This window comes from Ictidomys tridecemlineatus, chromosome 5 (genome assembly GCF_052094955.1).
Source record: "Ictidomys tridecemlineatus isolate mIctTri1 chromosome 5, mIctTri1.hap1, whole genome shotgun sequence".
In the NCBI taxonomy this organism is placed as follows: domain Eukaryota; kingdom Metazoa; phylum Chordata; class Mammalia; order Rodentia; family Sciuridae; genus Ictidomys; species Ictidomys tridecemlineatus.
The window spans coordinates 186,081,869-186,096,964 of NC_135481.1; the positions used below are offsets into that span (position 1 = coordinate 186,081,869).

At 48.9% G+C, this 15,096-nt stretch overlaps 1 protein-coding gene and 1 long non-coding RNA gene across 3 annotated transcripts in view; one reads left to right on the forward strand and one right to left on the reverse strand.

The window, feature by feature from the left end:
- Positions 1-8,924, reverse strand: part of LOC101975228 (junctophilin-2) — a 61,897-nt gene extending 52,973 nt beyond the window's left edge. For both annotated transcript variants that reach the window (XM_078051836.1, XM_078051837.1), the window contains exon 1: positions 8,545-8,924. In XM_078051836.1, the coding sequence (XP_077907962.1) occupies positions 8,545-8,923 (379 nt within the window). In that variant the 5' untranslated portion in view covers position 8,924. The remainder of the gene's footprint in view (positions 1-8,544) is intronic.
- Positions 8,925-9,300: 376 nt separating this feature from the next.
- LOC144378139 (uncharacterized) lies at positions 9,301-12,442 on the forward strand. Its single transcript, XR_013439723.1, has 2 exons — positions 9,301-9,436; positions 9,675-12,442. It is a non-coding gene; the product is annotated as an uncharacterized LOC144378139 (long non-coding RNA).
- Positions 12,443-15,096: the final 2,654 nt, after the last annotated feature.

Here is a 15,096-nt window from a genome sequence, read left to right on the forward strand (position 1 = left end):
CCCTCCTTGGCTCCTCCTTCCCTTCTCCTCCTGTCCAGCCAGGCGGCAGGAACTAGCAGCTCCGCCTTCACAACTCCACAAGGTGGGGGCCCACCGCCATGGTCTGTCTCTCGTCTGGATCATTCGCATTTAGTGCAGTAGGGTCTCAACCCTGACCCACACAGAGTCTTCTCCACCCAGAGCTAAAGGAATCCCATGAGACCAGTCAGGCCCTGTCACCTGTGCAGTCCCCATTGTCCTCAGAGTAAAAGCCAAATTCCTACAATGGCCCCCACAGCCTGGCGCCAGACACCCATCCCTTCCTGGCAGGGCATTATCTAGATAATGGTGCTTCCCCAGTGAGTCCCATCCAGGGCACACACTGCCCATTTGTCCTGTTACTAAGATGTCACGTTGGGTCCCATGGTTAAGAAGGTATTCGCTAAGGATTCCAGCTTAATTAAAAATAAAAGTAGGAAGAACATGGCACGGGCCAAATGGGGTTTTTGGCAGGCCGCGCTCAGCCCTGGCCCGGGCGTGGCGCCCTCCACATGCCCTGCAGCCCAGGTTGGCCCTTAAGGACTTGAACACCTGCAGCACGAGGTGCTCCCGACAAGCAGCAGGGAAAGTGCTGGAGGCCCTGCTGCCCTGGGTTGCCCTGTGGACTCTGCAGGGCGCACCTCTGGGCCGGTCATCCCTCGCGGCCACCCTGAAGTGGGGAGCACAAGTTGCACAGGAACCAGGAGGGCCACACCTCATGGCCCACCTGCTCTGTGGCTGGGCTTGGGGAGGGATAGGAGGGAACAGCGACAGCCCTCTGGTCCAGGGCAGGAAGCAAACCTGCCCCCCTCACCCTTCACTCTCAGCCAGGGGCCCAGAAAATGAGACTTCGCATTCCTCCCCAGGGTGTGGCGGGCAAGGGCTGGTCCCGGGAACAGCTGCTGGAGGCACGGGATTAGTGGGCCCTGGAAACAAGCAGGCTGCGCGAATCCCAAAGGCCTGCCTTGGACAGGGCCTCGGCAGAGCTGTGGTCAGCTGGACACACGAACCACAGGAACAAGGCCACAGAGAGGAAGAGCTGTGTCCGCTCCTGTCTTGCTGAGAGGCCCCTCTGCTCCCCTGGGGCCTGTAGATACAGCCAAGAAGCTACCAAGACAGCAACTCAGCGGGCTGTCACCCTGACAGCTGGCTGTGAGCTGGGACATGAGATTTTCAAGATGAGGTTAAATTATGCTGATTCTACATTCGAAATGGAATCACGCCTGGCGTGGGCTCCATGGGCACTGGCCAGACACGACGCAGAACCATGAAGAGCCTTGTCTTGGCCTGTTAGCTGCTCCAAAGGCAAAGCTAGTTTTTGTGCTCAAATTTTGTTCCAAAGACAAAGACAAGGTGTGGCTCAGGACATTCTGAGTTAGTTCGTCCTTAGGGATGTTGAAGGACATAGAGGAAGGAAACATATATTTTGGCATTTTCTCTGTATCAAGCATTATGTATTATTGCATGTATTATCTCAAGTCAATGTCTCAATCATATTTGATGGAAAGTTCAATACTATTGTGAGAAAAAGGATGTGGAAGTGCAGAGACGAGGCTCCAAGTGTGCTTAAGTACCGTGTTTCTCCCTTTAATAATGCTGGATTCTCTTAGGACCTGTACACTTCATTTTTAATAATAATCAAGAAATTCTAAATTAAAAATACGCCTTAGAAATCTGAAAAACAAAAATCAATCCCCCCTCACACATTAGAACTAAGTAATTAATTGGGCAAGATAAAAGGCTTCAAAGTCAATATACAAAAATAATTGTATTTCTATAAACTAGCAAAGAATGATTGGGAAAAAATCAAATTTAAGATGCCATATACAATATCATGAAAAATAAAATACCTAGGCATAAAATTAGCAAAGATATGCAAGTCATTGAAAACTCCAAAGCATTGCTGAGTGAAATTTAAGAAGACCTAAATAAATAATGATACATACCATGTTCATGGATTGGAAGACTCTCTGCTTCTAAAATGTCCATTCTCTCAAGCTGACCTATAGATCCAAAGCTACTGTAATCAAAACCCCAGCTGGCTTTCTTTCTTAAAAAAGAAACTGACTGACAAATTTGATTTTATAATGTATATGGAGATGGAAGTGACCTAGAATATGAGAATGTTGATTAAGAAGAACAGAGTCAGAGGATTCATTTATCTGACCTCAAGACTCACTATGAATCTAGGGTAATGAGGGCAGAGTGATATGGGCACAAAGGTAGACAAATAGATCAGTAGAAAAGATATTCCTGTGGGGAGAAAATAAGTAACTGTGGAGGTTAAGTTTGTTCAAGTTCAACTCTGCAAGGAGCACCCATCAAAGGCTCAGAAAATGTGACCCCAGGTACTACTCAGTCCCCTCTCCTGGCACATTCACTAAGTTCCTGTGTTCAGAGTCCACAGGGCTAAAATGAGCTTAAGTCATTAACTCTGGCCAGGAGAAAGTAAACTGGATCCAGAGTGCAGAAGCTTGGGTTTTGGACCCAGTTGTAAGAGATAAACATAAAAATCTCATGTTTTCTGTGCATAATAATAACAACAAAGCTCTAACACAGGCCACGCTCTGTTCAAAGAGCTTTATGTATATTATTATTATTATTATTAATTCTGTTTTCCGATGTTGCTGATGTGTGCAGACACAGAATTACAATATGCAATACATTACAGCAGTATTGCAACTACAAAAGTTTGAAAGCTATTAGTAGTAGATGAGAGGATTTTAAGAAGCCTAAGTAATATAAAGCTTATAAGAGTCTTAGCACAGAGTCTGGTGCATAATAAAGACTCAATAAATGGTAGTTGCAGTTGTTAACTAAGGTCAAGGTGAGCTTGGGTGCCTAGGACCTGGCACTTGGTTTAATGTTCTGAAATTCTTGAAATTCTTTAATGATTTTGAAGAAGAGTCCATATTTCCACTTGTGCTGGGTCCCACACACTATGTATCCTATCCTGACTATTTTGTATTAATTTGTGTTATTTATTAAAACATTTATAATATGAACTATTTAATTATTACTAGTTATTATCAAGTTCCTCTCTACCTAATCAGAAGACCTTGAATGAGCATAACATACATGATCTGTTTCCATTTCCTCATCTGTAAAATAAGGGTAGAAACAATATTTCTCCATAAGATTACTGTGAAGATTTAAATAATGTGACCAGTTAGGTGCAAAGAACAGTACCCAGTGCACCGTAAGAACTTCAAAAATATCAACTACTGCCAGGTGTGATGGCCACACCTGTAATCCCAGAGGCTCTGGTGGCTGAGGCAGGAGGATCACAAGTTCAAAGCTAGCCTCAAAAACATAGTGACCCCTAAGCAACTCAGTGAGACCCTGTCTAAAAATGAAAAATAAGAAAAACAGGCTGGGCATGTGGTGCCGTGGTAAAGTGCCCCTGGGTTCAATCCCTGATACCCAAAGAAAAAAGTTAACTATTATTATTATTATTATTATTATTATTATTATTATTATTAGTTTTATTTTAAAAAGTGAGTCTTGGGCTTGGTTTCTCCACAGCACATTTTTTTAAATGTTTATTTAGTTGTAGATGAACACACAGTACCTTTATTTATATTGATGTGCTGCTGAGGACTGAACCCAGTGCCTCACACATTCGAGGCAAGCATTTTACCACCGAGCTACAGCCCCAGCCCCATCCACAGCACATTTTGGCTATTGGACTAAGCAGTGGTTGTGGAATTTATCTGAGCATGGGGTGACTTTAAGAAACCAACAACTATCTGCAAAGATATCTCCCAGAAAAACACAGATAACACAGATAATTGATGCACATATGAACACATCTTGACTGCAGCTTTGGGACATCTCTGGACATCCTGAGGCCAAGGCAGAGGCCCCAGGTCAAGTCCACTGGGAAGCAAGGACCGGAGCAGCCTTCAGGGCTGGAGTGTGTGACCCTGGGGGTGGGAACAGTCAGGCAGCGACTGCACACTGAGACTCCAGGGCAGGGGTATGCGTGTGCCGCTTTAAGTCAGCAGCTATTTTTAGCTTTGCTTTATATGGCCAGGGGAGGAATGAGGGCCATGGGAGGGGGAGGGGTGCCAAATGGCCTGCAGCAGGGTTTGGGAGGCCGGAGCCCATGTTCCTTCCCCACCTCCGGCCTCCCATGCCAGAGCTGAAGAGCTGAACCTGCAAACAAAGCCATGGCTGGAGGAGGGGGAGGCTCCACAGAGGTAGAACGGCAGGGGCTTCCTAGAGGCCAATCAAGACTTTAGGACAAACTTTTTGGCCATGATCTGCAGAAAGAACTGAATTTATAACACACACACACACACACACACACACACCAAACATTTCAGGAAATAATACTTTATCTTATTTTCTGTGACATACAGAAATTTCATAATTTCTATTCTATTCTTTCATTTTGAAAAGCTTAGGTCTTGACTCCTAAATCAATTTCACCTCCTGCCTCTTCAGTCTGGCAAGCTGCTGTTTCCCCGGGTTTAGAGCAGGCACTGACCTGTAGTAGTGCTGACTGCAAGGGAAGGTGGGGAGCAGGGAACCCTTCTCAGTGCTGGAGATGAGATGCCCAGTCAAAGCTCGGCCCGGTGGTGCATTCCTGGAATCCCAGCAACTCGGGAGGCCAAGGCAGGAGGCCAGCCTCAGCAACTTAGGGAGGCTCTAAGCAACTTAGTGAGACCCTGCTCAAAATTTTAAAAAATAAAAATAAAAAGGGCTGGAATGTGGCTCTGTGGGGAAGTCCCTCTGGTCCAATACCTGGTACCAAAAATAAATAATAAATAAATAAGGTCATTTGGCTTTATCTTCCTGGCTGAGCAGCAGCCTCTTGGCTTTGATGGACCCCTCCTTCCACCTGGGGTTGTCAGACTTGCTCCCACACATACTTCAGGGCTCGGCTTGCTGCCTACTCCAGGAAGCCTCCCTGGATGGCTAAGTCGGGGAGTTCCCCACTCAGGCTCTCTTAGTCCCCTGTCTGCCCCTGCGTCTCGGGCCCAGCACTGCACTTCAGCACCATGTCTCATTAGGTCCTGGGTGAAGGCAGAGCCTGTCCACGTAGGTCACCTGTGCACCTCCCAGTGTAGACTGGATCTGGCTTCCTAGTAATTATGCCGTCTATATTAATTGAACAACTAGTAGTAATAAGCATAACTAGCATTTACTGAGTGTTCTCCATCATTTCATGAGAAATCTCATGAGCGGTTAGGACAGGTCCACCTTACGCATGAGGAAATTAGGACTGAAAGAGACGGAATAACCCAGAGGCAGCCAATGACCCCGGCTGCCCGGCTCCCAACTGATCCTGACCACGGGATCTCATCTGTCCACATTCCCCTCAGCGCTCCCCAGGATAGGGCAGAGGGCAGGTCCTTAACAAACCCTCAGGGGACCGATGACAGGTTGATTAAAGAGATTTTCCAAAGCAGTGGCCACGGCTAATTTTGGGCAGTTACACCTCGTGTGCGGCTTGGGAGAGAGAATCTGTGAGGTTTCCAGGGACCCTGCCTGTGCAGCCATGTCATTCCAGAGAAGTCTGGGCCCCTGACAAACCAGAGGGACAGGTGTCCAGTTACAGCCTCCAGAGATCCTGGGCACACCTGGGACAATAGCAGGTCAGCGAAGCCTGGGAGAGCTGGCCCACGCCCACGGTCCCAACCAGCACCCCTCCCTGGACCCCCACGCTCAGGGCTCCTTCCCCGCCACCCGGAGTTCTTGCTGTGCCTCCAACGTGCCATGCCCAGACTTGCCCCAGGTCACCTTTGCATGGCAGTAGCCTCTGATGGAGGCTGCCTCCTCTCTAGCCTCCCCATCCTGCTTCCGAGGCCACCTTGTCCCAACACACTCACTCTCTTCCCTCTGCTACTTTTTGTGTGTGTGCCCCTAGTAACTTCAGGAAATCACACAGGTGGTTGTTTTCTGGCTTATTTCCATCTGCTCCACTAGACTGGGCTCCTGGAGGACCCTAGAACTTGCTGGGGGCAGAGCCTGGCACAGAGCGGAGCCCAGCCACACAGAGAGCACAAGGGAACGAATGGAGGGGTTTCTTTCTGCCTTTTAAACATTTTGGAAGATCAGCCTATGGTTTCTCATGCTCACCTCGACCAGCAACTCGTGTCCCTGGGACTCACACCCAGATCCACACTCTTATCTCTCCTTGGTTTGGAGAGAGCAAAGAGGGACAGGAGAGGACACTGGGCGCATGCCCACAATGCACCTTTGCAGAGGTGACAGACACCTAGCGAGCGCTCAAGAATTTTCTCCATTTTACAGCTAGAGACACTGAGGCTGGCTCTCTGCTGTCCTCAAAGCCAAGCACAGCTCCTGGCGGACACATCAGGTGAGCTGAGTTGCCCTTAGTTGGAGAGAGTCAGCAAACGGTTCAAGGTCACCAACTAGCAAGTGGTGGAGCCAGAACCTGTCCTTAGCCTTGTCCAGTTCCAGCCAGGGTTTTAAAGCCGTCAGATGTGCACACCCACAAAGACCCCCAATGTCGTCTCCCACTAACATGCAGAATCCTCCCGGGGCGTTCCTCAGGGTCCTCACTCAGACAAACCCACCCTCAGCCCGGGCTGCGCTCAGAGTGCCCACTGGCCTCGGCTTGAGCCTTGCAGCCACCCCTCCAGCACCCCCCTCGCTCCCAGAATGCCCACTTCCTGTCTTCTGTCATCAAGCGGGTGCACTGGTGACAAATATGATTTCCTGCAAATGCCTTCTGGTGCCGATGTGATTGTTTTCTAATTAGCCACAGTTTTGAGCTGCGCAGCAGCTGGGAAGACCACACAGAGGACACAGGTCGTAGGTACGGGACTACAAGGACCGTCACCAGCAGGCGCCAAGGAACTTTTGCTATGAGGAGTCATAACAAGAGGCAAAACTGAGGACGCTGTGCAGCACTTCCATGTAACTTTAATATGTCCCAAAATATGGTTCTTTGATTTTTTTCCCCAAATAACTAATATGTAAAACTGCTCTCAGCACACACGCTACACCAAACAGGCAGTGGGCCAGCTTGGCCTGGGATCTATAGTCTGTGAGCCCCTGGTTTAAACCAATACTTTTTCTTTTCCTTTTTTTTTTCTGAGATGTGGTCTTGCTATGTTGCCAGGAATGGACTCAAACTCCCAAGCACTCTGCCTGCCTCAGTCTCCCCAGGAGCTGGGACATAGGCAGGTGCCTTGCACCCATAAAGCAATACTTTAAAAACCTTAACATGTTTAAAATCTGCCTGGTGAGCTTGTTAAACCAGCTCTCTCCACCCTTGCTCAGAGATTCTGGTTCAGAAGATCTGCAAGGAGCCCTGAACGGGCACCTGCGCCTGGGGGACAGGTGATGCCCATGCTGCCTGTCCACTGACCACCATTTTAGCAGAACTGATGTTCTAAAGAACCCCTTGTTATGAATGAGGAAACTGAGGCTCAGGTAAGTGATAGGTTTCAGGTCACACCCAGCAGATGAGGTAAGGATATCTGCCCTGCCACTTCCGGGGGCTGTTTTGCCACAGAGGACTCTATTTTCTGAACCCACTATTCCTCTCATGCTCCTGAGCCTTGATACAAACTCCTCTCTCTGCTGCGATCGTCCCCAACTGCCACTCCACAGTCACTCCTTTCCCATCACACTGCAGTCAGGAGTCACATACTCTAAAGTGTCCCCTGCCCTCCTCAAACCTAACTGTTCTGTTCTGCCACAGCTCTCTGTGGGTGTTGGTGTATAATTGTTTTTGAAGCCAGACACTGTATCTTGTTCTCATATCCGATCCTTTGCACAAATACCTGGCAAATAAGAAGTACCCCCAGGAACATGCATTGAATGAAAAATAAAACACATGGAGCCTGAGGCAGGAGGATTGCACATTTAAGACCAGCCTCAGCAACTGAGAGAGACCTTTAGCAACTTAGCAAGACCCTGTTTCAAAATAAAAAGGACTAGGGATGTAGTTCATTGGTATAGCACTCCTGGGTTCAATTCCCAGCACTAAAAAGGAAGGAAGAAAGGAAAGAAGGAAGGAAGGAAAGAAGGAAGGAAGGAAGGAAGGAAGAAGGAAAGAATGGGTGAGTGTGTGGGTGGATGATAGATGGGTGGATGGCTGGGTGGCTGAGTGGATGTGCAGGAGGCTGGGTGAGTGAATGAATAAACACACACATCTCATAATCTATTACTTGAAAATAATTTTCATGGCAAAGTTGAGACCAGACCCCAATTCTGCTAGAACCTAAGCTACAGTCTATTCCACAATTGCTTATAGACCTAGCATGCCAAGAGCAGTACTTGCATTTTAGTGATTGTGTGTTAAGTGTATATTTATATGATAGGCCTTGTATCTGCCAATCTTCACAATAATCCCTTCATTGGCCCCACCTTTACTAATAAGGAAATGGATGCTCAGAGAGGTAGAGCAGCTTGCCCAAGGCCACACAGCAAATCCCATCCTACTCACCTGATTCTGTGCCAACTGCCCTCACCCTTCTCACCCTCCTCCAGTGTTCCTCACCCTCTGTCCCAACCCCAGCTCTGCAGGCCCCAGGGTGGGCTCACCTCCATCTGCATAGGTCTCAGTGCCGTAGCCATCCTGCAGGCCATTGTTCCAAGTGCCCTCGTACTTGGCGCCGCTGCTGGTGCTCTGCCGGGTTCCGTATCGCCCCTTGAAGCCATGTGTCCACTCACCCTTGTAGAGCCAGCGCCCCTTGGTCTCTATGCCCAGCCCATGCCGCTTGCCCTGGCTCCAGTATCCCTCGAAGGTATTTCCACTGGGCCAGGTGTAGACGCCGGCCACTTCGAAGCCAAAGTTCCAGGAGCCTGAGTATTCGCCCTGGCCCTTGGGGCCAGTGCACAGTCCATGCCCGTGGGCCTTCCCCCCCTCCCAGCCCCCACAGTACGCCCCGCCATCATCAAAGTCGAAGCGGCCCCCGCTCATCTCATCCTCGCCCCCAACACCCTCCCCGTCCTCCAGCTTGGGTGCAGGGGGTGACACTCTCCAGGCACCCTCAGGGCTGGGCCCCCAGACTCACCACCATGCCCCAGGAGGGGGGAAGCAAGATGCCAGCAGAGGCTGAAAGAGCCCAAGAGCCAGGTCAGCACTGGGGACACTGGGCAGTGCCATGCCTGGGAGCCTCCTCAGTCAGCCCCAGGAAGGAAGGCTGCCTCTTGCAGAGGAAACAGGAAGGAAAGACTCCAAGTCCCCACAAAACGTCCCAAGTCTGGCTTCCATGAAATCCAAGGAAAAACGGTGAGATCCCTTTAAGAAGCACAGGGAAAGGGGTGGGGGCAGAGGGGACCCACTGATTCAAAGAGGGGCAATCCCCTGGGTGGCAGCCCCAGCCGAGGCCGCTGGCCCCCTTCTCCTCCACCCGGTGGGTGTGCGGGCTGCGATCGTCCCGCCGCGCTGCCCCGCCCCTTCTCCAGCCCTGCCCTCCCCCGGGACAGAAAGGTCAGTGTTGCCCTAACAAGGCCATTGGATCTCAGAAGCTGCTCCCAAAATAACCCCCCGGCCAACCCGGCCTCCTTCTAAGCTGGAGGGAGGGGTGTTTCAAACCGAGCTGGTGGCTGCAGACCCAGGTGGTGGCCGGAGGGCTGAGGAAGGCAGCTGAGAAGTAAGAGTAGAAGCCCAGGCCCCTGGGTGTCCTGTGTCCCCAGGGGTAAGAGCTCCCTCCACCCTGTCCCAGCAGGGAGCGGAGACGAGGACCTGCCAATGCCGGGCCCTGGGACACTTCAACTTCTCCAGAGCTCAGAGGTTCGCCAGCCTCGCCACCACCCAACTCGTTTGCCCTAACAGGACCTGGGGCTGCAGCGCCACTGCCGACCCCATCCAGGAATCCGGTGACCTAAAGCCAAAGGAACGGGGACGGGATCACTTATGCTTTTGACAGCAAAGAGGAGCTCAGAAGGAGAGGTGGGGTTCTGGTGACAGACGGCGGATTCAGCAACTCCGAGTCCAGGGCTGCAGCCCACACCCAAGCCCCTGCCGCCTGGGAGCGGGGAGAGCGGGGGCAACCCCCAGCCCAGCGGCCTCTGGGCCAGAAGGGCAAGCCCCGCCCTGCGGGAAGCCCCGCCCCCTCCGCGCAGTCGCTGGGGTGGGGTTTGTGTGGGGACCAGGTCCCCTCCGAAACCAAAGGACGGTGACTTTTACGAAGTTTCCCTTTCCAAGCTCTCTTTTGCTCTAGTGTCCTCGGAGCCTGTGGGGCCACCCTTGGGAAAGCTCTTGGGGCAGGGTCAAGAGCCCAGGGCCTGGGTGGCTTCCCAGCGCTCAGGCTCCCACCAAACTCCAGAAAAAAAAACGAATGCATTTCCGTGTCTAGAAGCTAAGGCTGGGGTTAGTGGTGGAGAACTCCACTGGAGTCCAGGGTTAACGGGAGGGGACAGTCGTCCTGGGAAGAATAAGAGCTGCGGGGGTGGGGGTGGAGTAGAAATCACCAAAAACAGCGAAGGGACTGGAAAGCATTAAATTATTATCTGACTTCAAACATATCTGACAGATTTCCAAATCCCGTGATGACTCACGCCACATAAAGTCACTGCAGAGTCGTCCGTGTGTCAGAAATGGGTAGGAAATGTTCTCTCCTTCCCACTCAGCTGATGGGCCACCCTCATGACTGGGCTCCTCCATGTACCAGTGCAGACCTTAAAAAGTCCCTTTGGTGTTCACATTTCACCACCAGGTAGAGACACCAGCTTCCCTCATAGCAAATGGCAGTGGATAAAAACTGTCACCTGGGCAGGTGGACAGACAGCCTGCTCCTAGGACACGCACTTCCTCCTAGTAGCTCCGCTTTCTCCACTTCTCTTCGAGGGTTTGAGAACCACAGGTTTCTTTTCAGCTCTGCTATCAAGGGAAGAGGAATGAATAGACGTGTCAAATTGAAAGGAGTGTGTCGCAAGTTCCATGCCCCCTGTCATTAAGGGCAGGTCTACAACACACTGTGTGTGATGCTGTTGTAAGGTGAGGTGCGCCTGGCAAGCTGTTCCATCACATACAGGAAGCCACTTTTCATGCCCAGTAGCCCCCTGCGATGGATCTCCCCAGGGAGAGCACACAAAAGAATCACCTGAAGAACTTCAAACCAGATTCCAGAGTTCACCATAGACCTAAGGAATTAGTCGCTCCTAGGAGAGGACTTTCCTATTTGTATTCTTTTTAAAGCTCCCTAGATAAATCTGACCCTCATCTGTGGTTAAAAACAAATGGCAAAATGATACATTCATGACTCCTACAGGCTGCATAGGGTAGGTAGTTTTGGAGTTAGATATATATTCCAATCCATACTCCTGAGCTGTATGGCTGGAACAATTGCTCACTTTCTGTAAGTCATAATTCCTTCATGTGTAGAAGCATCTACCTCAAAAGATCATTGGTAACAAGGTTAATTGTATCTGTCTTATGTGGCTAAGTGAAGATCACATGAGTTGTCATTATAAAAAGACAGGATTCCCTGGTGTGGTGCATACTCCTACAATCCCAGCGGCTCTGGAGGCTGAAGCAGGAGGATCACAAATTCAAAGCCAGGGCTGGGGATGTGGCTCAAGCGGTAGCGCGCTCGCCTGGCATGCGTGCGGCCCGGGTTCGATCCTCAGCACCACATACCAACAAAGATGTTGTGTCTGCCGAGAACTAAACAATAAAACATTAAAAATTCTCTCTCTCTCTCCTCTCTCACTCCCTCTTTAAAAAAAAAAAAAAAAAAAAAAAAAAAAACAAATTCAAAGCCAGCCTCATCAATGGCGAGGCGCTAAGTAATTCAGTGAGACCTTGAGTTATCGAGGTCCTAAGCAACTTAGCAAGACCCTTACTCAAAATGCAAAATAAAAAGGGCTAGGGGGCCGTGCATGGTGGCACACGCCTGTAATCCCAGAAGCTCGGGAGGCTGAGACAGGAGGATGGCGAATTCAAAGCCAACCTCAGCGAAGGTAAGGCACTAAGTAACTCAGTGAGACCATGTCTCTAAATAAAATACAAAAAGGGCTAGGGGGGCTGGGGCTGTAACTCAGTGGTAGAACACCTGCCTTGCACATGTAGGCACTGGGTTAGATCCTCAGCACCACATAAAAATAAAGATATTGTGTCCATCTACAATTAAAAAACATATTTTTAAAAAGGGTTGGGGATGTGACTCAGTGGTTAAGCAACCTTGGGTTCAATCCCTGGTGTCAAAAAAAAAAAAGTCTTAGGATGCACTAGATACCTAAGAAATGTGCACCTAAGAATAATACCTAGCAAACAATAGCCATTACTCTGTTATTCTCATAACAAATTCCTTTTCAGACCATCATGTTTAATAAAATAGTTGCCAAAGAGGGACAATTTAATTTTTTTTTTTGTACTGGGGATGGAACCCCAGCGTGCTTTGCCACTGAGCTACATCCTCAGCCCTTTTTATCTTTTATTTTTTTTAAAGAGAGAGTGAGAGAGGAGAGAGAGAGAGAGAGAGAGAATTTTTAATATTTATTTTTTTTTAGTTCTCGGCGGACACAACATCTTTGTTGGTATGTGGTGCTGAGGATTGAACCCGGGCCGCACGCATGCCAGGCGAGCGTGCTACCGCTTGAGCCACATCCCCAGCCCTATCTTTTATTTTAAGACAGGGTCTCATTAAGGTGCTGATCAAAGAGGAACTAAACATTAAACATTAAGCATTCTCCTCCCACTACATGTTCACTCCACATTACCCTGTGGTTTCTTGTTTTTTTTTAAACTGCTAAACCAAGTCACTAGTAAAGGGACACTTTGACTTTGCAAAAGTTTAGGTAAAATTCAGATCGCCAAATTTGGCACTGGCTGTTACCTGCCAGAGGTTTCCAGCCAGGTCATCAAGCTTTGGTCCTTCCATTCAATCCTGTGCATTTCAGGGAAGAGGGACCCCTTGTGGCCATACGTGTGTTACACAGATTTTCCTTAGGAAAGCACTTCACACTAAACGGAATTTACTAAACTTAAATGAATTATCAACTGTTTTTAAAGGCAGCTTTCACACTCTTTCTTTCTCCCCATCCTTTGTTCTTTCCCTAGCTCTGGTTTGCTCAGAGGCAGTCACCTCCTTCCGGTTTCCTCCTCTGCTTCTCAAGCTGGACTGTTTCCCAAGGGGCCTGTGAGGAGGGGAGGGCAAATCCAGAGCAGGAAGGGGATTGAGTTTGGAGACACTGAGGGCCCAGCCAAGGGAGCCTCCCTTCCCATGAACCTTTCCTGGCTGGGTCAGCAGCACTTCCCAAAAGTGAAGCCAGAATTAGGCAGTCAGTGTAGATAGGTAAATCGAGGTCGGGTCAAGGAGGCCAATTTTGAGTGAGTCTGGGAAGCTGGAGACTGTCCCCTGAGGGATCTTATCAAGAACCTGCCCCTGCACCACCCTGTTGCCAAGGTAACCCGTCCCAGGAATTCTGCCCCCCACACACAGGGAGCTATAAGGTTGTTAAAGTGTCCTGTTCTACTCCACCCTGCCCTTCCCCCTTCAGCCCACCTATTTCCCACCTTTTGGCCACACCACTGAGCATTCCTGGGCCTAGTCACGTACACAGGAAGGAGAAAGATAAGGGGGGAAAGGCAGGAGAACAAAGGAAGCCTAGGACACGTAAAAAGGGCAGAACACCTTGCCTTTTGGGATACCATGATACCAGCTATGGCTCCCTTCTCCCTTGCAGGAGAAGTCTATGTTACCCCTTCTTAAATAAGCCCTGCCTCATATGCTTGCCTCCGAGTGCTTCTCTAACGTTCAAACTTCAACACGCGGGGAAGCAGGACTCACAGATAAATGGCCGTATCACAAGCTGCCTCCTCTCCCCAATCAAGAGAGCCTTCAAGTAAGGATTCTCTTTCCAAAAACATTCAAGAACAACTCCTGTGGGGTGGAGCTGGCCCACCTACGCCTGCACACAGTAGGTACTCCCCAACGGCTGAGGACTCTCTTCTCAAAATGTTTTTTCAGTTGATTTTTAGGGTCTCTTCACTTGCTTTGCTTTGTCCTCCCTTTTCCCTTATCTCTGTACCTTGGGAATGTTCTGGAGCTCAGCTGTTTTCTGTTTGTTTTATTGGTGCGTTGTAATGGTTTGTAATGGTTAGGTTTGTTCTGACATAATCATACATGCCTTGAACTTGATTTACTCCATTTCCATTCTCAGGTGTCTCCCTTTCCCTCCATTCCTCCCTCTTCCTATTTCCCTTCTCTTTACTGGTCTACCTTGTACCTCATTTATATATTTTTAATTGGTGCTTTATAAATATCCATAAAGGTGGAATTCACTGTGGTATATTCATACATGCACATAAAGTAATTTTATCAAATTTGCATTCGAGGACTGGGGTTGTGACTCAGAGGTTGAGCGCTCGCCTAGCATGTGTAAGGCACTGGGTTCGATCCTCAGCAACATATAAAGTAAAATAAAGACACTGTCCAACTATAACTAAAAAATAAATATAAAAAATTCTTAAAAATTATTATTATTTTTTTTGCATTTGACAAATCTGTATTTCCTCCCCTTTGCAGTTCCCCTTAATCTCCTTCTACTTCACTGGTCTTCCGTCTTTTGACATCAAGCCCCACTCCCTCCTGACTTAGTGATGTACATTCACTGCATTGGTGACCTCTAGTCTCATAGCTTTATAAACATCCAGGTACTGATGGCTCCTAGCCTCTCCATCCTACCTCTCTTCTGATTTCAGTCATTATGCAACCACCTACTTGACATCTCTACATAACTCATAAGAATCTCAGGCTTGACAAAAAGAAAACCCAAATCCCAATTTCCCCTCCCAAATCTGCACCACTCAACTCCCAACTTCTTAAAAGCTTTGGATTTCATCCTGTATACTTGTCTTTTTCATACCCTATACCCAATCCATCAGCAAACCCCTGCATATCCTGCACTGCCTAATGTCCAACCACCAAAAAGCCATTGTCTAATTCATGGTAGCCTCCTGATTGCCCTCTAGGACCTTCCCACACTCAACAGCTGATGGTTTTAAAAGGTGAGTATCCGTAACATCTCTCTTCTCCACTCACCTTCCATCTCATTTATACTAGGAGCTAAAGCCTTTAAAGCGGCTACCAGGCCCTCCACGACCCGGCCCCGCCTGCTCAAGCTACATTAATATTCTCATGGTTC